Genomic DNA, 27,346 nt, shown 5'->3' with positions numbered 1-27,346 from the left:
TTTGCACAAGTAAATATGTGAATTTTATATTGCCCAGTAAGTCAACATGTTCATTTTCAAACACTCCTAGTCATAGAAGTACACTTATTGGTCACAATGAAATCTACAAACCACAGTACAGGAGTGCTTGTTTCAGCATATATATATCAGAGTTTACACGTGTTGTACATCTAGACATACAACTATACATGCCATAACACCCATATGTCCCAACCATACAAGCGTACAACAGTGCTTATTGAGCTAGCTAATACATACATACTACATCTGTGGTCTTGTCTGGACTACATAGATTTTTCCATCCTTCACTACTCCCTCGACGTCCTGAGGAGAACCATATAGCTCCTCAATGGCATGGCCAGCCCGTGCGATGCTTGAGAGGATTGAATTTCGGAATCCACGGTCTACTATAAGAGCGTCAGTTGTGTAATCAAGTACAACTTCATCCTCCACATCCATCGGTACACTGAAGAAACAAACAATTTATCTGTCATTCCAAGCCAATAAGCACCTTAACATATATTCAAGAAAGGGATTTCCCTAACCTATCGTATAATCCTGCTCCAGCATAACCTTCCAGATCCTCGCCGTTGGAGTCAGAACGGAAGATGATCGATCGCCTTATGAAGAGACCAATTGGCTTGCTCGGGTAACCAAGTAACTACAAATGGGCTACAGATTAGATCTGGCAAACCAGGTTAACGCTATCCTTAGCAGCAATTTTGCAATCTGGTTGGGGGACCTATTGACCATGAAAATTTCCCCAATTAATCTACATTTATTTACCAGTTTACCTATGTATAAAGTATGTTCACTGTTAAGGGTATTAGTGTAATCTCCCTAGTCTCTTTTTTAGTGCATAGCACCAACTCTCCAAATGCAACGCTATTACATTCATGTTGCATTTGAGAGAGGGTGTTAAGGTATAATAGTCAAGGGTATAGTGTGATCTCCCTAGTCTATGAGATTACACTAATACCCTTAACATTCATATGCAGCCTACTTTATAAGAAAATTTCGATAAATTTTGATAAGTGATACATTAGAAGGCAGGGGGGGAGGCAGGATTTCTTATAGCATACTTTGTGTTTGGGTTGAAATTTTCGAGAACCAATATAATAAATTTATCAACTTCCCAACTGAAGCAGATTGCATGATATTAGCCTAGCATAAGACAATTTCCTAAGAACTAACCTTGGGAGAGTCAAGTTCATCTTTTTTGCAAACAAAGCTCATAGCACGACCAGGATAGGCTCCCACGAGGGTCTCTCCAAGCCCTTTCACCACTTCAGCATATATCTCAGAAGAATCTCCAGACGATGGGTTTGTAGTATGAATGACAAAAGCATAATCTGCATTCACAATTTCTTGCACGAGAACAGCCATCGAAAGGTATTCATGATCGAGTTTCACCTTGCGCGTGCTAAAATATGCTCTTTCGTTCCATTTTGATGCCCAAACCTAAAAAGGAAATTGAGATATCCAATGATCATACGTGGAAAATATTTTCTTACATTCAGTTTTCCATGCATGTTGCTTATTTGTAATCGATCTATCTACAATCTGTGGGATCAAATGACCCCACGAATAAAGGCAAAGAGGTACAACTTAAAAGTTCCTGGTGTTCCTAAGCAAATGACCTACAAGGATATGCCGAAACTTTTTTATCAATTACTAGTATTAATTGTAGATGAGGGTACCTTTTTAATAGCCATCCATGCTTGCTCCCAACGCTTGTCGCCTTCATCACCAGGCCAGGGCATTCCAGAGCCTAGCATCCTCTCCCTCAGCTCATTAACCTGAAACACAAAATAAGGCATACATGAAATAATAAAAAGATTAATGTCATAATTAAGTCTTAACTGCAACAAATATAAGCATATAGAGATATCTTACCAATTGCAGAGGAGCAGTAAGATTAAGAACGGCTTTTCTTATTTCACCAAGAGCACTAAAATCTTCTTGAGCAAGCCTGATCTTAAGCTTCTCTATGCTTTGTGCTACTTCCTGCCATAAAAGAACAATTGAATATAAGGCAGATCGTTTTTTACGAAACAGCAGAGGGTCCCCTACTGATATTTTTTATTTATAAGGAAACCATAGAAAACGACATGTTCAACAGATAAGTGTCGCGGAAATGTGTATGTTGCGTTGGATTTGCGGTCATACAAGAAGGGATCGAGTTCAGAACGATGATATACGTGATAGATTAGGGGTAGCACCAATTGAAGAAAAGCTTGTCCAACACCGGTTGAGATGGTTTGGACATGTCCAACGGAGACCTCTAGAGGCACCGGTGCATAGTGGAATCCTAAGCCAGGATAGTAATGTGAAGAGAGGCAGAGGAAGACTGAAGTTGTCTTAGGTAGAGGCAACAAAAGGAGACTTGAAAGGATGGAATATACCCAAAGACTTAACCTTAGATAGGAGTGCTTGGAAGACAGCTATTCACGTGCCTGAACCTTGATTGCTTCTGCTGGGTTTTAACTCTAGCCTACCCCAACTTGTTTGGGGCTTAAAGGCTTTGTTGTTGTTGTTGTTGTTGTTATTGTTGTTGTTGTTGTTGTAAGGAAACCATAGAAAAACAAAAAGAAAGAAACAAGAAAAAGACAGAACAAGGACAATGGATCCAAAAGAAAAAAAGGGGAGGGGACACTAGTTCAAACTGCACAACAAATCCCTAAGAAGAGGCTTCTTGTTATCATTTGCTTTGATATGGCCAATTCCGTTTCCTGTCTAAAGACACCTTCCAATGAGCATGGTAGGGTCATTTACCATCAAAGATAATATTAGGTAGATCATAACTTATTTCAAGCGTATATATAGTTTAGCAAATTAGAGTTCATGGTAGAATGAGAATATAAGCTATGAAATACATACTACTGAAGATGCTACTTACAGATCAGGCTCGGAAAAAATGCATTGGTGTTATGAATACCAAAATGGCCCCTTAGAAATTGGTGGGCATTGAAGTGCACATTGATATCTTCCCAATAGTGTATTTCAAACATGTAGAAGAAACAGACTTCTCCAACAAATATATAGCGCTATTGTTCAAGTATATAATGTCAAAAAAGAACCACCAACTGACCTTATTAAGACCATCTGACAAAACCTTCTCAAAAGTGCCAAATGGTATCGCAACTGATGTTGGGACACCGACCCATGAAGGTACTTTTCCTTTGAGGTATGCTATATTCCGAGACTTGGCCCCAACCTGAAAATAGAAATGTGAGCGTAAGCACAAGGCCAAAAGAAAAGAAAACCAGCATAGTAACAGCTGGTTTCATCAAGTTTTTCTTATGAATGAAAAAACTCCTTATGCAAAAGTTTATATTATGTACCATTTCCTCAGAGAATTCTTCGGCTGATATTGCATATTTTCCAAGAAATTTCTTCTTGGCCAATGAAATAGATGGTACTGCATGGCCAACTTCTGCATTTGGAGAACTTGATTGCTGAAGTTCACTCTCTGTGATCTCCCTATTGAATACAAGATATGAGATGTGAGCATCTAACAGATAATTCCAGATTGGCTGTGAAATGTTGGTAACATGGGACTACTCAGTCAGATATTGTTCAAGTTGATGGTGTGCCATCAAGTGTAGCTTGACCATATAAATTGTGTAAAGAATGAAGGTTTTTTTTCTCAAACACACGGTGATAATTAGACAGGTATATAGACACTTGTCCTTTACACAGAAGAAGATTATATTAACCATACAGACATATCCTGTATGTCATTAATAAAAAAGGGCATACCCAGTGCAGAGAGCTCCCGCTCTGTGCGGGGTCTAGGGAAGGGTGTCAGTGGCAAGCCTTACCCTCGCCTGTGCAATGCGAGGAGACCGCGACTCGAACCCGGGACCTTCCGGTCACAGGCGGTAAGACTCTACTGCTTGCACCAGGCCATTAATAACAACACAAAAATTGCTTTCATTGTTTTCTTTATTTTTATTCAGTGTTGCAATTTGGAATCCCTGAACCTAGTTAGTGTAGGTGTTGCAAGTGTGTTGTTTTTGTGGTAGTGTGTTTGTGTGGTGCCTTTTCAATTTCCTTTGTTAATGCAAAGATACACTGCATATTTTAGGAAAAACAAGACAAAATTGTCTTTCAAAATATCAATATATATGCATCTAAGTTACCAAATGAATGAACTAAGTTGATGGAAGGAAATATTTAAAAAAAGAATTAGTTATTAGCCTTTATAACCTAGCTTCATTAGACATGAAGTTCAAATAACCTCAAGTACCTATAGGTTATATCTGCAGAAGTAGGCTTGAAGGAAAGCAGTTTCTGATCATATCCTTCAAGTTCAGACAGAGTGGTGTGGTCAAAACATGTCGCAAACAGTACCTTCATTAGGAAAAAGCTGGTATGTCAACATCGATACAAGAAAAAAAAAATCAGAGAAATCTTGCAACATAACTGTGAAAATAAACCTTGCTATTCCTTGCTCGGACTGACACATGGGACAGAACATCTGGCATATCAGGTGTAATTACACCAATTACTCCATCTGGTATTTCTTCCTCTCCCTTGACACTCTTTGCCACAAGGATGGTTGGTTTATCATAAGATTTGTTCTGGACAGCAAGTAACTCATCAACCACAACCACATAACCTGATACTTCAACCGGGCTTATAACCTGCCAACTGTTATCAGGAGCCAGATGTCAGGTGCAGAGTAATAGAATATACTATCAGATTTAATTTCTGTGGTTCACATAAAATTGTGGAGAGGGTCACTAGTACCACTTTTAGAATTATGCGTTCATTTACCGGTGAGACAATGTAAAAGAAGTTCAACAGCAGTCACAGATTTTACATTTTTACCTTCCAAGATTAGCAACGTTCCTTAGAACAGGATCAAATCGGTTCAGAAGAGCAGACAGAGTAGCAGCTGATCCACCGCGTATAGTTTCTTCTGTGAAGATACTGACCTGAAAAAAGTGATATTTACTATTAATTTCTTGATGAACAAATGGAACATTAGGTTTGGTTTCTATCAAGTACTCACTGCCCATTGGTCTATGCTGAGTAACGAGCCAAGATATTCAGCTGAGGGCTGCATCATACTATGGTACTGTTCTCCCTTGCTCGCAAGGGCAAGTCTGATTCTGTCAAGAAATGCTTTAGCGTAGAGAGCCCATCGGTCGTCTTTTTTCTTAGCCATTTCCAAGGCTTGGTTCCATCCCTTCAGGAAAAAAACATTTAGACAACATCACCATTGTTAAGCATCACAAATAAGTTCAAACAAACAATTGTTTCCAGATAGCACAAATGCCATCGTAAAACAAGTGTCACTTCTGTATCCATGTGATTCAAACAGTTGAAACTTTGACCATCCATGTGTTTAATGTGTCGAATAACAAAAAAATGCTGAAGGCACACAAAAAATGAAATGTAAATTCATAATACTGCAAAATTAATAGCTGTCACTAAAATGTAGTATCAAAATATATAGGGCAGAGTTCATACACTAATTGTTAGTGACCATGCTGAGGCAAATAACATTTACCCTCTTGCAGTGATCAAAGTAAGAATTTCAACAGCAGTATGGTGTTACTTAATAGTTCTCTGTATGCATGTTTTCGTTAGCAAATTTTGGCATGATATGAATATTTTTCTAGAGATTTTGGACAAAACATTTTTAAGAAAGGCACATGGTAAAGAAACAAGAAAAATGAAATTTGCAGAGGCTGTCTGATCTACATAAACAATTGATTATCAATTTACAAAATAATGTAAACTCCACTATAAAAATCTCTGTATTTCTGGATGATAAAGAGTCGAAGTGTACCTTTAAGCAATACAGGATGTCTTCATTGTCGTCAATTGAAAACGCAAGATTTTCAAGGACAAGACTGATGAAGTACATTATTTTCTGGATTGAGAAAAATGGGCATCATGAGATAATGCATTTGGATAAGCTAAAAGCAACATGCGATGCGGGAAAAGGTGCATTTAATAATGTCTTCTATAGCAATATTTGTGTGACCAACCTCTGGGGCTGCATCATTGAGCTCCTCGTATGACCTTTCAATTGCTGTCCTGAAGGTAGAATCAAGAGCAATGTCCAAAAATATAAGATCTTTCATGCGTTCAGGCGAACCAAGAAGCAAAGGGCGCAGTTCAACTCGAGCTTCCAATAGCCCCTATAAGTTAACAATTTGTTATCAATAACTGATCCACAAAGCAACCACAAAAATGGGTGGACTAAAGAATTCAGTCAGTTATGGAGATCTAGTTGTTTGAATTGAGATAATGAATCCTAGCATCTGCTCTTTGTTTTATTAGAAATCATGAACTTGGATCTATTATCACTGACCTCAAGAAGTAGTTCCGCTGATTTATCCTCAACATGGTCAAGCACAAATTCGAGCAACTCCTATACAGGCAGTAAATGTCACAAATGTAAGAAACTATGAAAGTACATCTTTTGAGAAAAGAAGTTGAGGGATTTTTACAGGAAATCCAGATGGCAACCCCTTCACTGGATTGATCTGAACACCAACCATGAAACCTTCACCCTGTATCGAAAACGTTAGTTCATTAGACATGTGCACAGGTATATAAAGCATTGTAGCAGAACAAACAGGGATGAGGATGATACCTCTGATTTGTATCCCATACAAGTTGCTATAGCAGATTCAAGATCAGCACCAGAATGCACAGCCTAACAGAATGAGAAAAACAGAATAGCACTAGTCAAACATTATGTCAGGGAAAGAACATTCAATCACAGAAAAGATGAGTAAATGCATATATTCTTTTTTGTCACAAAAAAAGGTACAACGTGACTAGTCTTATCTACACTCTAGATAAACAACCACTTCACGACTAGTGATTAATCTTAACTAATCAGAATCTAAGTTCTAATTGCACATCCATAATTCCTAGACGCCAGACTTGGGTCTCAATTAGGATCTAAATGTCATATAGACGATCCAGACACTCCACTAGGCAAACAGTAATTTTTTTTCTCGAACGTGCAGGAGAACTGCGCATCTTTATATATTATAGAGAGGAAAAAACAGCCCAACAAAAGAAACACACACCACCCTTGACCCAAAAAGAAGTCATGTGTATATACCAACCACCCCTTGACCCAACAGGATGTCAAAGGCAGGTTGCAACAAAAGAACGGAAGACAAATCGCCTATTACTAGGGAAGACCGACCGACTCTTGGAGCTTTCGTGCTCCAGTCATACTCCACATCCTCATCTCTTCCTCAAAGTATTATTGAGCATCTCTGAGAAGGAGAGGCACCATCAAAAACACATTTGTTACTCTGAATCCAAAGTGTCCAAGCACCCAAAATCAGAACACTGTTAAACCAATTTTTCCTTGTCTTTTCTATCTTCCGACTTGTCTTCCTCCACCAATCCGCAAATCTCAATTCATTGAATCGGGGTGTAACTCTTTCAAGACCAAGGAGTTCTAACAGTTTGTACCAGAACTGTCAAGCAAATACACAAGTGGAGAGGATGTGCTGGACTGATTCTTCATCTTGGTCACATAGCACACACTTGTCCTGGATGAGAGAGGCCTCTTTGTGCTGATCTATCTGCTGTCCAGCATTTATTTCGAATGGCAAGCCATAAGAAAATCTTGCATTAGCATAATTGGGAACGGCATCATATATATTCTCACTAGCTTGGCTGTCGTAGAGTTAATTAGAACTTAGGCCATAGGTATGATCGACCAGAGGATGTGGCCCTAGATCACATCAGCATGGCTGCAACGGCACGGTAGAAATCGAAGAGGGAGAAGGACTCGATTTAATTCTACTTTCTTTATTCAAGAAAAGCAAATCCCCTTTTATAGAGCAAGGGTAGCACTAACTAATATCCTAATAAACCAAACTGGAACAAACCCCTAACAATCCTTATCTGATCCCTTCACTTTTTTTTTTTGAAAGAACAACAGCAGGGGAAGCCCCCACTGTTAGTAATTTATTAAACCAAAAAGAACCAACTGTACAAAAGAGACAGAACAAAAAACAGCAGCAAAGAAGGAAACAGGTAGCCTGAGGCAGGCTGGACCAAACTATGTACACAAATCTATCCAAGAAAGGAAGGGAGAGCGCTTGTTTTCAGAGATCCTGTGAACTTGTAGGCGAGCTTCATCAATGAAACCTGTTTTCCAAGCAAGGAAGGATGGTTGGCCTCTACTAAAAATGAAGTTGTTTCTTTGCTTCCAAATTTGCCAAGCACTGATGATAAAAACTTCCATGAAAAAAGGGTTTGAGAACCCCTCCTTCGCATGCAACAGCATATGGAAGAAATCCATAGCAAGGTTCCACTGAACACCAAGGTGCTGCCAACAAGCCAGACTAAAAGGGCATGTGAAGAAGAGATGGAGAGTTGTTTCTTCGACATTGTGATTGCACAAGACACAATTATAGTTGTTTCCTTCAAGCTTGCGCTTCTTCCTCTTGAGAATATTTCTGGTATTGAGTCTGTCCATCAGCAACAACCAGGTGAACACCCTAAGCTTGTTGCAACATTTGGACTGCCAAATCTATAGGAATGGAGCAGGAGGGGACACATGCTTGTATGGGAAATTGTAAAACTTAGAAGAGTATGTGCTATTTCCCCACATGTAATGCCAAGAGTCCTTTGAATCTTCCTGTACTTGAATGTTTTGTATGAGTTCCTGGAGCCTAAGTATTCCTGATAAGCTTGTTCAGATAGAGGTAGGTGGAATTGAGAATCCAGCGTGTTACTTGTAAGAAATTTTGCAACTGAGATTTTTTTGTTTTTTGCATATGAATATAATCTGGGAAATTTATCCTGGAGCAAGTTGTTCCAGACATCAGACCAAAAAAGAACAGTGGAGCCATTTCCAACTGTACAGCTTGAAATACCTCTAAATAAGTCACAAAGCTTCAGTATGTCTCTCCACCAAAAGGAGCCTTTATCAGTTGAAGCATGTGGTATTTGCCCATTTGAGTAGTAAGAGCTCCAAACAAGTTTAACCCAAGGAACATCTTTCTGATTATAGAATTTATCAAGATGTTTGAGAAGCAGGGCTGAGTTTTGACTTTTAAGGTTGATAATCCCAAGACCTCCTTTCTTCTTTGGCTTACAACACTTTTTCCATGCTACTAAAGGTTTCATTTTAGCATTAGTGTCAGAACCTCTCCACAAGCAGTGCCTTCTTGCCCTATCGATGTATTCCAAGATTGCAGCTGGAACTTGTAGTGAGCACATAGCATACGTGGGGAGGGATGACAGTACAGAGTTTACTAATTGAAGCCTCCCTGCATGTGTAAGAAAATTAGATGTTGCTGTGAGCCTTCTTTCTGTTCTATTCATGAGTGGTGCATAGTGCTCAACTCTTGGCTTTGTGGTACCCATTGGCAGCCCCAAATAGGTAAAAGGAAGGGACTGAATTTTACAGCCAAAAACACCTGCAAGCATTTGGGCCTTTTCATTCGTCATGTTTAGGGGGACAAGGCAGGACTTTCCATAATTGACTCTTAGCCCGGTGGACTGGGAGAAAGACTCAAGTAACCCTTTCAAAGTGAATAGTTCTCTCTGTGAAGCCTTCATGATCAAAATTGTGTCATCTGCATACTGGATTACTGGGTAGTCAGCTCCCTCATGAGAAGGTATGGGCAGTTCAAACAAACCTTGATTATGTGCTTTATTAACTACACATTGCAGTAGGTCGGCAGCCATGACAAAAAGCAGTGGAGAAAGAGGGTCTCCTTGCCTTACTCCACGCTTGCACTGGAATTGTTTGCCAGGTACCCCATTAAGGAGAATAGAAGAGGAACCCGAGCCTAGGATCCTTTGTGTCCATTGTCTCCATTTGTCATCAAATCCCGTGTTTCATCATCTCCAAAATGGTGTTATGCTCCACAGTATCGAATGCCTTGGTGAAGTCCAATTTTAGAACAACAATCTCTTTTCTTGAATGTTGGCACTGATAAGTATACTCGTACGTCCAGGCCAAGCAATCTTGAATTGTTCTAGATTTAATAAAACCATACTGGTTTGTATGTATCAGAGAGAGGATAACTGATTGCACCTTATCTGCTATCAATTTAGTGATTATTTTTAGCACACAATTCAGCAAAGAAATTGGCCTGAAATCATTTACTCCTGTGGGGTTGCTGACCTTGGGGACTAATGTAATGAAGGAGTTGTTTATGGCCTGAAGGTCCAGATCACCATTAAAAAAATCAAAGCATAGAGTATAAAAGTCTTCTTTTATTATATGCCAGCAACTTTTGATGAAAAAACCATTGAATCCATTAGGTCCAGGGGATTTGTCAGCAGGCATTTGCTTAACTACGTTGTCAATGTCCAGGGGCGGATCCAACGGTGGGGAGGGGGGCTCGAGCCCCCCTACCCATACCGGAGCAGTAGAACCCCCCTGGAGCCCCCATGAATTTTTAGACAAAATTCTATAGTGTAGGTGGGGCTGAGACTTAAGATCGAGCAGCAGTCGGAGGTATGTGTTGTTCAGCTCCCCCTAAAATTTTTCCTGGATCCGCCGCTGTCAATGTCTTGTGTTGAGTGGTGTAGATATGTGATCCATGTTATTGTTTTCCTGCACTAGCCTGGTCCAGATTGTATTGCATGGTGGGTTTTGATGTGCTGCCCATTCTGCCCTTATACTCCTCAAGAAGGATGGCAGCCTTTTCATGATGGTCGAAAACATCCCTTCCGTCCTCTGCTACTAAGCTTGTGATGGTGTTCAACCTATACCTTTCTGTGGCAGCAGCATAAAAGAAACTTGTGCTTTCATCCCCAAATTTAGTCCATCTAATGGTGTACCTCTTTTTCCAGTATTCCTTTCTATATTTCAAGAGTCTGAGTATGTGCTGCTTTAGGATGATCCTGAAGTTGCGTTCCTGAATGCACAAGGGCCTTTGTTCTTCCAAGGTGTCCAAGATTTCTAGAATGAAGCTGCAGTCTTTAATTGTGCCATTAAGATTGGATAGGCTCTTCATTTTTTTAGAGCTTCTCGCAGGGATGTGTGGAGTAACCAAAGGAAGTGGAGGCGAGGCTAGAGATACTTAGTGGTGGAATGAGGAAGTCCAAAGGGCTATTAAGAAGAAGAAAGAATGCTATAGACGCTTGTACCATGACAGGAGTGTGGACAACATAGAGAAGTATAAGGTGGCAAAGAAGACTGCAAAGCGAGCTGTAAGTGTGGCAAAGGGTAGAGCGTACGAGGATCTTTACCAACATTTGAGTACGAAGGAAGGAGAGAAGGACATTTATAGGATTGCTAGGGTTCGAGAAAGAAAGACAAGGGACTTCAACCAAGTTAAGTGCATTAAGGATGAAAGTGAGCATCTCTTGGTGAAGGAGGATGAGATCCGACATCGATGGCAAGAGTATTTTGACAAATTGTTCAATGGTGAGAATATAAACACAACCTTTTAGTTAGATGACTCTTTTGATGACACCAATAGGCGTTTTGTGCGGAGAATCCAAGAATCTGAGGTCAGAGAGGCGTTGAAAAGGATGAAAGGAGGTAAGGCGATGGGACCGGATGGTATCCCAATCGAGGTGTAGAGATGCTTTGGGGACATAGTGAAAGCTCTAGTTTGGTTTTGGTGAATTGATGAAACCCTAAGTGCTAACCTAGTTCATCAAGTGATCATGAGATAGGTAGCAAACTTCAAGTAGAGAAGCAAATGAAGATCATAACATGACAATGGTGATAGCATGGAGATGATCAAGAGCTTACACTTGAAGAGAAGAAAGAGAAAAACAAAAAGCTCAAGGCAAAGGTATAACTTGTAGGAGCTATTTTGTTTTGGTGATCAAGACACTTAGAGAGTGTGATCACATTTAGGTTTGATAGCCGTACTATTAAGAGGGGTGAAACTCGTATCGGAATGCGGTTATCAAAGTGTCACTAGATGCTCTAACTCATTGCATATGCATTTAGGATCTAGTGGAATGCTAACACCCTTGATAATATTTGTGTAAATATGCTACCACATGTGCACAAGGTGTTTGTAGGGTTGAGATGGATTCGACGCTTTCGGAAAAATGAAATGTCTATTTTCTATTGCGCCGGATGCAAAATTCTTGGGGGTTGGCACACTTGAGCAAGGGTGAAGAAGTTAGAGTTGAAATGGAGTTGATCGAAATGATGCTGGCGTCGGTCTACTGACCGGACACTGGGTCACTCAGCGACCGGACGCTGAAAGGCTGCGTCCGATCGAGCTGTCAGACGACACAGTTGGCTAGGGTTGAGCACCGGACGCTGGCTGCGTCCGGTCAAGGTGGACCAGACGCGTCCGGTCGAAAAAACATGCCTCGGGGAGCTTACTGGAAACGACCGGACGCTGGGGCTTCAGCGTCCGGTCAGTTTTACCGGAGCGTCCGGTCAGCTTCGCAGCCGTTGAAATCTGACGAACAGCGTTTGAAGCTGGTGACGCGTGGCGTCCATCGGGCGACCGGACGCTGAGGGCCAGCGTCCGGTCAGTATGACCGGAGCGTCCGGTCAGAGCGCGTTTTGCCCAATGAAGGGGTATAACGGCTCTATTTGATGGGGGCTCTATTTATAGCCCCATGGCCGGCTCAAGGGCTAACTCTTACACATTTTCATTGACATAGCAACCTTGTGAGCCTAGCTAAAGGACTCCCACTCATCTACATCATTGACTCATCATCATAGTGAGATTGGGAGTGATCCAAGTGCATTGCTTGAGTGATTGCATCTAGAGGCACTTAGTGATCGTGTTTCGCTGCGGATTTCGCTTGTTACTCTTGGTGGTTGCCGCCACCTAGACGGCTTGGAGCAGCGAGGATCGTCGAGCGGAGGTGGTGATTGTCTCCGGCTCCGATCGTGGTGATTGTGAGGGGTTCTTGACCTTTCCCCGGCGGAGCGCCAAAAGGTACTCTAGTGGATTGCTCGTGGCTTGTGTGATCCTCATCTTGTGTTGGTTGTGCGGCACCCTATTGAGGGTTTGGCGTGTGAAGCCAATTAGCGCGTGAACCTCCAAGTGAGTGAATCGCCACAACGAGGACTACCTTGCCGGCAAGCAAGTGAACCTCGGTAAAAAATCATTGTGTTCATCATTGATTCCGAGGTGATTGGTCATCATTGTTATTCATCTTCGTGATTGATTGGTTCATTCATCTACACGGCGGTATAACCCTCTTGATCACTCTCTTTACTTTACCGCAAATTAGTTGACAAGCTCTTTAGTGTAGCTAGTTGTGAGAGCTTGCATGCTTGGTTGGTGTGGCTCTTTAGTTAGCCTTTGAAAGCACACTAACATAGGGTAGTGTCATTGCTCTTGTGTGAATTGACACTATCTAAACTAGAATTGTGGTAGGTGGCTTGCATTTTTGAGTAGGCTAGCGCAACACTCGTTTCGCCTCATAATTGTCTAACCATTTGGTTAAGTGTTGTTGTAGAAATTTTTATTAGGCTATTCACCCCCCCTCTAGCCATTAGGACCTTTCACATAGCTATAGTATGGCTAACCAAACTGTTTAACCATATTTTACGATCGAACAAGATGCCTGACGAGTGGAGAAATATATTGGTAACGATCTAAAAGAATAAAGGGGATATTCAAAGTTGTACTAATTACCAGGGAATTAAGTTGATGAGCCATACTATGAAGCTATGGGAGAGAGTTATCGAGCATCGCTTGAGAGCAATAATGCGGGTCTCTATGAACCAATTTGGTTTCATGCCCGGAAAGTCAACCATGGAAGCCATTTTCTTAATAAGACAAGTTATGGAGCAGTATAGGGAGAAGAAGAATGACCTACACATGGTTTTTATTGACTTGGAGAAGGCTTATGATAAAATACCAAGGAATGTTATGTGGTGGACTTTGGACAAACATAAAGTCCCAACGAAGTATGTCGGGCTCATTAAGAACATGTACAACAATGTTGTGACTAGAGTTCGAACAAGGGATGGAGACACGGATGACTTCCGGATTAGGTTAGGACTACATCAAGAGTCAGCTTTGAGCCCTTATTTTGTTTGTCTATGGATGAGGTCAGATGTAGTGCTAGTTGATAAAAGCCGGACAGAAGTGAATCAAAAACTAGAGTTATGGCGGGAGACTTTGGAGTCCAAAGGTTTTAGACTCAGTAGAACTAAAACTGAGTATATGAGATGTGACTTCGGCACTACTACTCGGGAGGAGGAAGATATTAGTTTGGAAGGTCAAGTAGTGCCTAGAAAGAATACATTTCGATATTTAGGATCAATGCTACAGAGAGACGAGGATATTGATGAAGATGTTAGCCATAGAATCAAAGCAGGGTGGATGAAGTGGCGGCAAGCATCTGGTGTCATATGTGACAAAAGGGTACCACAGAAGCTAAAAGACAAGTTTTATAGGACATCGATTAGACCTGCTATGTTGTATGGTGCAGAATGTTGGCCTACGAAAAGACGACATGTTCAACAGATAATTGTCGAGGAAATGCGTATGTTGCATTGGATTTGCGGTCATACAAGAAGGGATCGAGTTCGGAACGATGATATACGTGATAGATTAGGGGTAGCACCAATTGAAGAAAAGCTTGTCCAACACCGGTTGAGATGGTTTGGACATGTCCAACGGAGACCTCCAGAGGCACCGGTGCGTAGTGGAATCCTAAACCAGGATAATAACGTGAAGAGAGGCAGAGAAAGACCGAAGTTGTCTTGGGTAGAGGCAATAAAAGGAGACTTGAAAGGATGAAATATACCTAAAGACTTAGCCTTAGATAGGAGTGCTTGGAAGACAGCTATTCACGTGCCTGAACCTTGATTGCTTCTGCTGGGTTTCAACTCTAGCCTACCCCAACTTGTTTGGGACTTAAAGGCTTTGTTGTTGTTGTTGTTGTCGGCGTCTCGCACAAGCTTAAATTTGGCAGAAATCCTGATAGCACTATTAGTTGCTCTAACATTGATGTTCCATGTTGATTGAACCAGCTCTAAGAAGACAGGGTGCTCAACCCAGAAGTTTTCAAATCTGAAAACTTCTGATATTGGTATTGAGGTACCAATCTGAATTTTGCATGGTGTGTGGTCAGAAGTTGGCCTTGCCATTGGTAGCATTAAAGTGTTGGGATAAGTGGATATCCAGTTCGAGGAGGTGAAAACCCAGTCAATTTGTTCTAGAAGAGGCACACTTTGCATGTTGCTCCAAGTATAATTTCTTCCCTTTAATGGTATTTCCAAAAGACCCAAATTGCTGATTACTTCATTGAAAACCATGATGTCTTGCATGTTGCCCCCATCCTTGTTTCTGTCAGATAGGCTTCTGTAAAAGTTGAAATCACCAACAATCATCCAATTTTCCGTCTCGTCGATTTGCAGATTATTCAACCAATGTACAAAATCATCTCTGGCTTGGCCTTGGCATGGTCCATATACTGTAGTGAGAAGCCAAATTACACCATTGTGGACAAAGCTGAATCTAACCGTGACTGCAAACTTGTTATGAATTACTTCTCCTGTGAAGATAGAACTGTTCCAGCCCATGAGGATGCCCCCTGAGGCTCCTTCTGAGGGAGAGTATTCAAATTTGTTGAACCGTTTAGGAGCTAGCTTTTTGATGAAGCTATGATCGAAATTGTCTCTTTTCGTTTCTTGGATACAATAAACTGAACATGCATTTTCCTCTATTTTTGCTTTGATCGCATTACATTTGTCGTCTGAATTCAGTCCACGTATGTTCCAGTTCAAAATGTTCCAGTTTCTACTCTGATGGCTGCCTTGGTTGTTATAATCCATGGAAATTGAAGTGGCGTGACCGAAGGTACCCCAACCATAGGCAGGCTACCATAGTATCATGACAGAACCATATTAAAGCAAGAAAACCACCATTCAAAGAGTAGCCATAACACCAAAAAAGGGAGGCGTTATTAGGATAACCATATTGAACCCAGCCAAAATAAGCCAAATCTGAATCTGCATAAGAGCTGACACGAATCCAACACGAGTAAGTCTGTGGACTACCAGGATAATGACAAAGAAGATTGCAAGTCCAACGACTAGAAGTATTGCACCAACTAAACAACAGACACATCCAAAACAGGTTCAGGACAGACTTTTTATAGCAGCTTAACACAGGACATTCCCTGTCGAAATAGAAGTCTTTGGGGGCACTATCTATTGATAACTAGTGGCATGTTCTCTTGGCTACTCCTCTCTTCATTGGTTTCAAGCTCTATTCTTGATGCAGTGAGTAGCTCTGCCGTCACCTCCGAAGGATCGATTCGGCACTTCTCGATTGCCACCTTCTGAATTTCAACAACAGGAATTTCAGGGTAAGCACAACCCATTTCAGCACATTTCTTTAAGTCAGATAAGCCAGGAAAGTCGACGCCAGGGCATGTATGAGGAAGTAAAATCTTATCCATGAGAGAAGATTGTGAAGCAACTCTCTTGCCCTTAGTCTTGCTTCTGGTGGTGGGGCCCTTTGAGGAGGATGCTTGTTCGGGTTTGTGGCCATCAAGAGCAGTGTTCAGTCGACTGCTTCTTCTGAGGTTCTTGACTGAAACAGGAGTGTTGCACCTTCCTTTCTTAGTTTTCTTGCCAGTGTTTTCCTGTACATCAAGACGGTCATCAATTATCGTGTAATTGTCCGCTGGTTCAGAGAAAATAGGAGTTCTTTTCTGTTGCACTTGATCCTTTTCCTTCTCAGTCCTTCCTTTGAGCTTCTTTCTGTGGTACACTTTTGTGATTGGAGGAGTTCTGGTGAAGGATGCTATGATCTGCCGCCTATCTTTCCTCATATCAGGGGTGTTATTGTTGATAGGTCCTACTCCAAAAGTGTTGGCCTAACCAAGAATGGACATATTGATATCAAGCGAGGTAATGCCCAGAGCAGCTAAGTCAATGTGTATGATGGAGCCAGGAATAGTCAAGCTGCCCAGGAGCCTTGAACCTTGGGTGTTAATCTGATTGCTCATCATCTGCCTAAAACCTTCAAGCAGCAAATTGGTGATGTCCTCTCTCTGAACCCTGGTAGACACAACAGCTGGGGAAGCACACACCATTTGTAAGTTGTTGCCCTGAGAACTAATTTTGTGGTGGCCAATTTCAGGAATGACGTTCTGTTCCTCAACAGGCTGATCTCCAACAATGATTTCACTGCTTTGTCCTTCCCCCATATGGAAGTGTTGAGAGTCAGCAGTCACCGACGGCAAACCTGCAAATTCACCTTCAGGAACAGGATTAAAAGGAGGTGAAGGATGCAGTTGAGAGATGCAGTGAGGGAGCCTTGGACTGTATTGAGTACTAAAGGGTCATTAGGAGCATTGGGGTTAAGCGCCCACTCAATCTCCTTGTTTGCAGCGAGGGATTTTTTCTTTGGAGCCCATTTATGCCGAAGGTCCAGATGCCGTTTGACACAATACTTGGCTCGATGGCCATAATTATAGCAATACAGGCATCTAAAGGCACTCGTACAGTCTTTGATGAAGTGATCAGCACCCAAACATCTGAAGCAGACACGATGAAGATGATTGAGAGTGGAGCTGAGAAGGTCACCTCGATTAGGAGGTAGCTCAATTAATTCCTGGGATGGCTTCTTGCTGGCTTGGGGATAAGACCCATCATTAATCATTTCAGCCGGCTGAAGGTTGGCAGCCTGCTCAATGTTGCCGGCCTGATAAATGCTAGCAGCTTGATTAGGAACACTTTGAACAATATCAACATCAAGCTCACCATAGACATTGTGAACACCAAGAACACCTGAAGACGCCTGAGAGATTTTGAGGGATGGCTTGTGCTCAGGATCCCTTCCAAGACCAGAGGCAGCTGTGGAGAAAACCGAATCACTGCTAGAAGTAGTGATAGGACAGAAGAACTTGCCAATCTTAATGACCGGGCCAATCTCAGTAGGACGATATTTACGAGCTGGGGAATCTTGAACGAGCTTACTACAGAAAGAAACATTCTCAGAAGTCAATTTGTGCTTATTTTTTGGACTAAGCACCGTTGTCCAACTAGCTTTCTCTTCTTTGTCCCAACGCTTCTTCTCAAGTTCCCAATTATCACCTCTGTCTCGCCACAAGTGGAAATAGGCATCAAAATGAGCAGTTGTGATTCTTCTGAGAGATCGAATTAGCAGACCAACATGCTTGGAGGCGACGGAGAAACGGAAGTGGCGATCACTTTGGTAAGTGACATGAAAACCAGCGGGAGCGCCTCTCAGACAGCAGTGCAAAGCCAAAGCACCTGAATCTTCAGTGAGACGAAAAAGAAACCTTCTGAAGACCACGAGCAGGAAGAAAGAGCCATCCGGCGAGGAAGAAGGATGATGCAACGAGGAGGAAAACTTGTGCACGACCTCAGCTTCGAAGCGCTTACCTAGGGAGAAGTCCCACTCTCTGACCAGCTCTGCAAGAGCAGGGTCCTGCTCGAGTTCGATGAGAGCGCCCGGAGGTTGCCGAGCCATCAGATGCGACCTAGCCGGAGAGGTGCCTCCCGGCCCTCCCCAGAGATGCGCCGGATGCAGCCAGGGATCAACAGCTATGGGGGAGAGGCGAGGCGAGGTTGTTGGCACACTGCGGGGGGAGGGGGCGGCTGCTAGAGCGGATCGGGAGGGCGAGAGCGCCGGTTGTGCGCACGAGTAGCGCGAGCGAGACAGCGTGCTGGCCGGCGGCGCCGGCGAGCGCGAGCGAGGCTGCACGCGGGCCGGCGGGTCGGACAAGCGCTAGCCAGGCTGCGCGTGGGCGGGCGGCGGCCAACACGAGCGCGGCTCCATCCGCGTCGGCACTGAAGGCGGGAAGGATGTAGCCGGGGATCTAGCGGTAGTTTGTGTCCATGCCCATGTTCCCTCTAGTGTCCTGGTGGTGCTCGTCGCCGGCCAAAGTGACGAGTGGCGATGTAGGACAGCAGCGACGGTCGCAGGGACACCGGGGCTTCAAAGGGCGGACGCCGTGCCGGAGATGGTCGCAGGGACACCGGGGCTGCAGAGGGCAGACGCCGTGCCGGAGATGGTCGCGAGGACGCTGGGCCCCAGGTGGTGCTCGACCGAGCGCAATCTCCCTGATCCCTTCACTAACTTAATCATCAAGCAAAATAGAAAGCAGCTAACTGGTTGACCTACTCGGCGTGGCTAGCTGAGGTAGGCTTCTTGTTGCACTGGCTGTAGAAGTAGGATCACAATGATATAAATGAAATTAAGATTCCATTTGGAGTGGTGTGGTGTGTGTTGTAACTGGGGTCTCTCCCCCTTTTTTTTCTTCTTAATATAATGAAGCGCAGTTCTCCTGCGTTTTCGGAAAAAAAAAATAAGATTCCAAGAAATAAACATCACATGTCTATGTTAACTTGGCCAGCTATGCAATTGAATGAGTATGCCTCAGCAAAGAACACAAAAGTTAGCCCCTGGAAATTTCTTTAGATATAATGACATATGAGATGGGATGTTTTTTTCCAATAATATCATCAAGCAGAGAAATCTAAAAATGAGGAAACCATATAGTTTTTTTAAAAAACGAATAACTGTGTCACATACCTTTAGGCTTCTCATGTAACTTCCCAGGTCACGGAGTAAACCCTCCTTCTGTTCACTTCTAAAATTTGGTTCTGAATGAATAGCACGATCATAGCTCAAGAGACGCTCTTTGGTTATGCCATTTTTGTTCAAGGTGTCCCAGTAAACGCTTATATCAAAGTCACTCTTGATATAATCAATTAATGCCTGCCCAAGGAGAGACGAAACCATCAAAATCTCAAAGCCTAAATGTTTGCAGTATTAAGAATTCTAAGCATCCTCGCTCAAAAAAAGAATTCTAAGCATCCAATACCTGGCATATCACTACATCATCTGGGCTTGTATTGTTGTGCAATTTCTGGTGCCATTCTTCCATCATTCCACCTTTGCAGTCATTATTTCTCTGTAACACACCAAGCATTTTATTGTTAACAATGTCTATGTTTTGGATGAGCACTACCAACTGCTTAATTCAGCAAAGCAATGAACGAAAATAACTATACATTCACCAAGGACCATCAGTTTTACCTGTATTACTAATATCTCATCACGAATGCGTTGACCAACATCACCTTCACCTCCACGACCAACAGCAGCCATTATCATTCTTAGTATCTCTCTGTACTGAGGATAAGTTTTGTACATATTCTCAAGATCATCTGTAAACCTATCTTGTGCTTTGCTAATCTCACTGCATGGTTATTGAACATTATGAGATGCCGTCCAATATGCAAATGAGTTATGTTTTTGTTTGTATCCATACAATATTCTACAACTATTAATTGTATTCTGTTTTGTCATTTATGGTGACCAACAGTCAAATTAGACCTGCTATGTTGTATGGTGCAGAATGTTGGCCTACGAAAAGACGACATGTTCAACAGATAAGTGTCGCGGAAATACGTATGTTGCGTTGGATTTGCGGTCATACAAGAAGGGATCGAGTTCGGAACGATGATATACGTGATAGATTAGGGGTAGCATCAATTGAAGAAAAGCTTGTCCAACACCGTTTGAGATGGTTTGGACATGTCCAACGGAGACCTCCAGAGGCACCGGTGCGTAGTGGAATCCTAAGCCAGGATAGTAACGTGAAAAGAGGCAGAGGAAGACCGAAGTTGACTTGGGTAGAGGCAATAAAAGGAGACTTGAAACGATGGAATATACCCAAAAACTTAGCCTTAGATAGGAGTGCTTGGAAGACAGCTATTCACGTGCCTGAACCTTGAGTGCTTCTGCTGGGTTTCAACTCTAGCCTACCCCAACTTGTTTGGGACTTAAAGGCTTTGTTGTTGTTGTTGTTGTAACAGTCAAATTAGGTTCGCATGTCAAAAGAAAAGGGCAATTTCTGATTCTTTTTAAACAAAGAGTAAAAGGTTACTGAAGTAAATAATAAAAAACAGGTATATACCGTGGCTTCACATTATAGTTCTTATTCCATGTTAGTTGCCTGGTAGCCATGAATCTAATCCAAACAAAAAGTCCAACAATACCCAACAGTCCAGCATCTCTGGCTTGGTCAGCTAGATCTGCTGCAATATTGAATCTGTCGAAGAAAGAAGTAGTTTAGGAGAACTTTCCATGTAAAAGGCAGTCATATGGTTATGGATATTTTAGTGCCTGACCTGTGCATAAGAGATCGCTGGGCATCTTCCTCCAGATCTGCTATTCTCTCCAGCAACACCTTAGCAGTGCCTTTACCAGCATCGCCATTGTCCTTTAACTAAGAACAAATTGGAGAGTTTTACAAGTAAGAGACTGTAAAACAGTCGAAGCAGAAGAAGCAGTATGAAGTTTGCAAGGTAAAGTGGACAGAAGCAATTGCCTTAATATTTCTGGCATCACGGGTGCTGAAATCTAGGAAAAAATCAGAACCATTATTTTGTATCCATGTTTCACCAGACCGAAGAACAAATGGCATTCCTTTGTATCCTCCATCATCAAGCTCTATCTCAACAACCTGGACAATAAGAACCTTGAGATGGCAAGACGGCTAATATAAAGAGGGAATTATAACAAGTCGACGGTGTTAGTTCCACCTGGTAATGCAAACCATCCAATTCAGATTTAGTAAATTCAGTTTCACATGCCTTGTCTAGCAATTTGGAACCAGATGGCAATATATTTGAAGCAGGTGCCTGCACAGTTAAATAACACCGCATTGGCACTGATAACAGTGTTTAATACAGCTGCTTGCAGCTTTAAGAAATGGAAAAGATTTTGGAGTTTTACCGTCCATTCTCCAGCCTTTTTTGCCAAAGACCAGTGAAGAATAAGAGGCTCCATATGGTTTGTTGCCAAGTGAACTTCTGTTTTATTTTGAACCTTGGTGGAAATTGCCTTAAGAAGAGAGAAGCTTAATTAGCTTGGTGGAACCAAGGGCGGGAAATGCAAACAAGCTGTCAAGGATCCTAACCAGTATCTCTTTATCACCGAACTTGAAGAGCTTTCTGCTTAGAACTTCACAGCCATCCTTCTCATGTAAAGACTTGGTGAAGAGATCAAGAACCGTTGGTTGTTTTGGTGCAACCTCTACTTTCTCTTCAATAACTGTGTGCTTATGTTTACTGAGAAGTTGCATGATATCTCTCTTTTTGCGCTGAATCCTTTCTACAGAGAAGTACTTCTTGTTCTTCAGCTGCTTGGAAACTTTACTCTCAATGTTTCCTTTCAAAATTTTCTGCCTCAACTGATCAATAGAGATTCCCTTGTTCACCTCAGCCTGCAGTTCCTTCCTTGCTTCCTCAAATTCTACCTGGCAAATTGTGAAATAAGAACCTCCATGAAGCGTTAAGCCAACAAGCTATTTTACGCTGTTGAATCAATGTATTACCAGTTGCTTCTCAGGAGGATAATTTGGCTTGCCCGCTTTCTCCCACCTTATATAAGCCTGCACCTGTACAAGGTCCTCTGGAAGTTTATCAACGGGCATTCGAGATGCAGGAGATTTACTTTCATCTGACGCAGGTGCTTCAGGTGCTTTTGTCAATTTAGCTCGAAGCTTCTCTAAAGAAACACCTCTACTTAATTCCTCTATTAACTCAGCTCGTGCAGCTTCATACTCCTCCTGGAGAAAAATGCAACAGCTACCTATTTTTAGTTAACTAATAACTTAGTGCATTAAGTTCCTTCCAGATGGACGATGGAATGTTTAGTACTAAAAGCTTGCCTTTTCTTGCTCTGGTGTGTATGACTGCTTTCCCTTTCTTTCCCACCGAAGGTAAGCTTGGATCTGCACAAGATCCTCTGGCACCAAGGTAGAAGTAGCAGAAGAGGAGGCACCAGATGCACCATTACCCTGATGGCGGATCGACTGGAGCTGAATCTGAAAATTCTTGCCATTGTTTTTAAACCTGTCCAAAGTAGAGTTCAGATGGTTGATATCTTGTGCATTCAAATAAACAAGCATTCAAGCAGTGATACACAGTAATCCAAACAGCAGCATTACCATTTGTTCTGTGTCTCGTCAAAGATGAGGAACTCAATAGCTTGAACCGCAGGATCATCTATCTCAATTCTCAGAGTAGAATTATCACCTGACTGCACAGTTATGGACATTAGCAACTACTGTTCCGTGGTAGCACAAAGATCCTTGATGCAAGATGACTGACCTTTACAAAAGGCGTCCTAAGAGCCCTGTTCTTGTACACTGTCGTTCCATCAGGTTGTCTGGACGGGAGGATCCAATCTCTACAGCCAAGGAGCTCTATATCAAATTCAATCTAAAAGAAAGTATATCAGAAGTGGCAAGAGAAGCAGTGCCTCTCACCTCTTGTCCGGGCGAAGGACTCCCCAATGCAGAATCAGGGAACCGCTTGTGTTGGTCACCTCCAGGCCGATCACTGACACCAAACCCTGCGGCGCTGGGTTCACTGCAACCTGTTCCCACACAATGCACCAATAGTGTTATAGAGATAAAATTCGTAGCAAATGGTGAATGAACCTGGAACCCCGCGGTCGCACCTGGAGCTCGGAGTTGGAATCCAGTGTGAACTTTCCGACAAGCTGCGATAAGAGCAACGGAAAGAAGGGAAAATGAAGCAGGCAAATTGCCAAACAGTGGTAGCGCATTAGCTGGTGATGGCCCAACGGCGAAACATAGAGCAGACAAGAGGTGCTTACGTCGGGGGACGCGCGGTCCGCGGACGTGGCGACGGCGCGGGGCACGACGGGGCCGCGGCGGGAGGCAGCGAACGTGGTGGGGCGGCGCTGGCCCCCGCCGCTGCGTCGGAGGGACGCCAACTGCTGCTGCCGCTTCGCTGGCGAGGAGGCCGCGGGCCGTGCGCGGATCGCGAGCGCGCACCGCTCCGCCGCCGCTGCGGAGGCCGCGGCACCGAATCCGGTCATGGCACGAATCTCAACCGCTCGGACACTTTTGATATCGACGTTGCAGCGAATCTCAGCCGCTGTTGCTCGGCTTGCTCACTCGCTTCCTACGCATAACAAAAAAAAGACGAAGCAGATATTATCGCAAGGAAGCGAACGAGTGGAAATGGAATGCAGCCAAGATCAAGCCAGCGCACGCACGGACGGAGTATCAAGAGGCCAGGAACACAATCAGCAAGATGAAGCCATCGCGCACTCACCGATGCAATATATGCTATATTAGCACTTAGCAGGATGGGTGCATGGCTCCGAGAGAGCGAAGAGAGAAGAAGAGGATTGGGAAGGAGGCGAGAGGCGAAGCGGGGGCTGCGGAGGAATGGGCGCGGGCGGGGCGGGCGTCAGCGCAGCGTCTCGTTGCTCGCTTCTCTCTCCTCTGTCCCGTTCCCGAAGAGTGCGCACAGAGCGGCGTGGGTGGACGCAACAATACGCGACGCGGAGGCAGCAAGGGAGTGCCAAATTAATGCCAATTTCGCGTCCTCTCGGGAGGTTTCAGAGCCCAAAATTTCGGAGTGTCACATCCAATATGTCGAATGAATGTTGGGAAAAGTTTTTGATACTAATAAAAAAACAAATTATAGAAACCATTAGAAAACTGCGAGACGAATATAATGATATTAATTAATCGGTCATTAGCACATGGGGTACTGTAGCACTTAAGACTTTTCATGGACTAATTAGGCTTAAAAGATCCGTCACAGTTTTTTTCGTCTATATTTAGTACTCCATGCATATATCAAACATGCTCTTTTACTGTAGGAGCCAAAAATTTTTAGAAAGTAAACAGTGCCTCAACTGTTGTGGCTGGCTGCCCTATCGGCTACAGTAACTTATGAGGGAGAGCAGCCAGCCCAGCCGGTAGCAGCTGTACAGCCGAACACGTGTCAATCAGATATTTTTCAGATGCCCCTAATTTTCTACCATTTTCAGCGCACTGAAAAAAGTGGCACCATCAACATCAATGCAAAGACATGCCAATCGGATATTTTTCAGATGCCCCTAATTTTCTCTCCGTTTCGGACAAGCATATGGCAACAGAATTAAACAAATCTTTCAACATACGCACATGCAAATCCATTGGTGCTTCTTATATCAATCAAAAATACTACAGTTATCCATTTTAGCTTCCACAATAGCCATCGAAAATTGCACATTTAAGTCCTTATTACTTAAACCTACCAAGCCGAGGCTTTGACACCTCAAAGTTTTGCTTCTCCCTTGGTCATTGTCATTTTAGCTTATCTAGGACTTTGCTTGCATATAAATGTAACGTTACTAGATTTATACTTCCTACGTGGCTCCGGCCCTAGATAAGAGCCTGTTTTGGCCTTTGGCTATTGGTTTTTTATTATTGAGTTAGTTATGAATTTTCAGCTTCTCAAAACACAATAATAGAAAAACTGCTCTCAATGTGCCTTTCAGATTTTAATTCATTCTCAAAAAGTCAATTTTCTAGCTTTTCAAAAGTTAACTCAAAGTCAAATTGTTTGTTTCAATTTCTGTCTTTTGACTGACATGAAGTCAGATAGAAGCATAAAACAACAAGCCATAAATCAACTTCTAGAGTCATCTTAAATCAAAATTTTCAGTTAGTCAAATTTATAGAGAAAAAATCAATATTTATGATGACACCAAATTAACATCATTAGATGCATAATGAAATATATATTTATGGTATGTCTATTTAGTGGCGTAAATATTAATTTATTTTATATAGATTATAAATTTAATCAAATTTGAGTTGAGATGATTTCAAAAGTTATTTTAATGGGACAAAGAGAGTATATAAAATAACTGACGTATAACAAGGGAAATGAACAAATGCATAGAGATGGAGAACACGAAAGAAAGATGTCACGTGGATAGATCCTGGCGCGGAGGGAACAAATGCACAGTCATGAGACCATTGGGTGTGAGTGTGATAGCGTTGGGTTGTGTTGAATCTTTACTGAGGGCGTGTTTAGTTCCCAAAATTTTTTAGGTTTGGCTACTGTAGTATTTTCGTTTGTATTTTGTAATTAGTATTTAATTATGGATTAATTAGGTTCGAAAGTTTCATCTCGTGATTTCTCATCTAACTGTGCAATTAATTTTTTTTCATCTACATTTAGTATTCTATATATGTGCCGTAAAATTCGATATGATACTTTAGGGTGAAAATTTTTTTTGAACTAAACAGACCCTGACTTGCTGCGTCGTGCCCGAGTTGTCCACCCAGACAACACGCCCAGAAGCGCCGAAAAGAAACGTCCAATGACTAAGGAAACCTATCTGCTCTGCCATTGGGACAGCAAAAGCAACACGAGATCCTACAGCAGGCACCACGTAGTGCCGGGCCCGGCTGGGGATCCGGCCGATGAACACCGCGTATTTAAAGGAACCAATAATATTTTTCTCCACAAATCAGCCAATCGTACTTAGCGCGTGTTTAGTTCCACCTAAAATCTCAAAAAGTGCTACAGTACCTATCACATCGAATGTTTGCGGCTCGTACATAAAGTATTAAATATAGACAAAAAAAACTAATTATACAGTTTGGTAGAAAATTACGAGACGAACATTTTAAGCCTAATTAATCCATATTTGAACACTAATTACTAAATAAAAACGAAAATACTACAGTAGCCCAAAATTCCAACTTCCTGAACTAAACACGCTCTTAGACATGGTTTTTCAGCGAGCGAACATGCTCACGTCTCCATGTGTACCGCAACCCACGTGCCTGACATATGGGCCAGACGGCAAACAGCTGCTTGCGTGGCGCTCATGCAAGCACACGTGCCGGGCCGGGCCGGGCCGGATAGTGGGTGGGCGTCGACGTGTGCGGGTGGAAGGCAGTGGCAGCAGCTGCTCGGCACGGGCTGCCGAGCTGAAACTCTAAACAAAAAGTGATGCATGTGTCATGTGTGCCACAAATGGCCTATTAACATTGCAGAGGAAATGTAGTATCATCATAAAATTAAAATGCATAATTAGTAGGATAATGAAACTCAGAAAATTGTATGTACGCATTCAGTTTGAACTTTGAAATGTGGAAGCACTATCAGTGATGGCACTTCTCTCCGGAAGTTGGACACTACAATCTAAAGTACTCTGCAAAGAAACTGTTGTCCCAAATAAGTGCACATCTCACTTATTAAAGAGTCAAATTATTAGAGTTTGATCAAATATATACAAAATTATACTAATATTTATGATATATAATAATTATCAATTAATTGTGTATAGAATATATTTTTATAATAAACTTATTTGAAGATACAAATATTCATAATATTTCCGAGAGGAAGTATCTAGGACCTATTTGGATCCATTATTTGTTAACAGTAATAGCTCACAACTAACATTAGCTAGTTTGGTTTAACTAGTAAAACAGTTGTTAGTTTTGTACTCAACTAATAATTAGCTAAACTATTAGCTAGACCTGTTTAGATCTCAATAGATAGTTAATAGCAGCTAACTATTATCTACTTGGATCCAACCAGTACCTTAGCAACCTTTCATTTTGCTGTATGAAG

General features: G+C 42.3%; 1 protein-coding gene across 2 annotated transcripts; it reads right to left on the bottom strand.

Moving 5' to 3' along the window:
- Positions 1 to 104: 104 nt before the first annotated feature.
- On the bottom strand, positions 105 to 24,271 carry LOC136529636 (alpha-glucan water dikinase, chloroplastic-like). Of its 2 annotated transcripts, none has more exons than XM_066522710.1 (33): positions 23,973 to 24,271; positions 23,568 to 23,878; positions 23,409 to 23,450; positions 23,215 to 23,324; positions 23,057 to 23,135; positions 22,894 to 22,985; positions 22,615 to 22,798; positions 22,279 to 22,512; positions 21,862 to 22,200; positions 21,678 to 21,785; positions 21,485 to 21,583; positions 21,271 to 21,405; positions 21,071 to 21,168; positions 20,857 to 20,991; positions 19,974 to 20,136; positions 19,759 to 19,848; positions 19,467 to 19,652; positions 6,617 to 6,679; positions 6,471 to 6,533; positions 6,332 to 6,391; positions 6,006 to 6,158; positions 5,804 to 5,887; positions 5,021 to 5,197; positions 4,837 to 4,943; positions 4,443 to 4,656; positions 4,253 to 4,356; positions 3,345 to 3,483; positions 3,092 to 3,217; positions 1,897 to 2,007; positions 1,701 to 1,799; positions 1,195 to 1,461; positions 546 to 661; positions 105 to 466 (listed from the first exon to the last, which is right to left on the bottom strand). In XM_066522710.1, the coding sequence occupies exons 2-33, from the start codon at positions 23,790 to 23,792 to the stop codon at positions 262 to 264; spliced, it is 4,407 nt and encodes a 1,468-aa protein (XP_066378807.1). In that variant the 5' UTR covers positions 23,793 to 23,878; positions 23,973 to 24,271; the 3' UTR covers positions 105 to 261. The 2 variants fall into 2 exon arrangements, with proteins under 2 accessions (XP_066378807.1, XP_066378806.1); XM_066522709.1 differs by having other exon boundaries at positions 24,032 to 24,271.
- Between the last annotated feature and the right edge of the window lie 3,075 nt (positions 24,272 to 27,346).

Source organism: Miscanthus floridulus, chromosome 19 (assembly GCF_019320115.1).
Source record: "Miscanthus floridulus cultivar M001 chromosome 19, ASM1932011v1, whole genome shotgun sequence".
NCBI classification, from domain to species: Eukaryota; Viridiplantae; Streptophyta; class Magnoliopsida; order Poales; family Poaceae; genus Miscanthus; species Miscanthus floridulus.
Note: the sequence above shows the minus strand (reverse complement) of the source record. Positions and strands in the feature narration are given on the sequence as shown.

What these genes read in the sequence shown, in the direction of transcription:
- LOC136529636 (XM_066522710.1), bottom strand. Translation starts at nt 23,792, where the DNA reads ATGACCGGATTCGGTGCCGCGGCCTCCGCAGCGGCGGCGGAGCGGTGC. An exon ending in ATTCCAACTCCGAGCTCCAG is followed by an intron (nt 23,325 to 23,408) that starts GTGCGACCGCGG and finishes GTGTGGGAACAG; the next exon opens with GTTGCAGTGAACCCAGCGCC. An exon ending in GTTACATGAGAAGCCTAAAG is followed by an intron (nt 6,680 to 19,466) that starts GTATGTGACACA and finishes TCATTCTGTTAG; the next exon opens with GCTGTGCATTCTGGTGCTGA.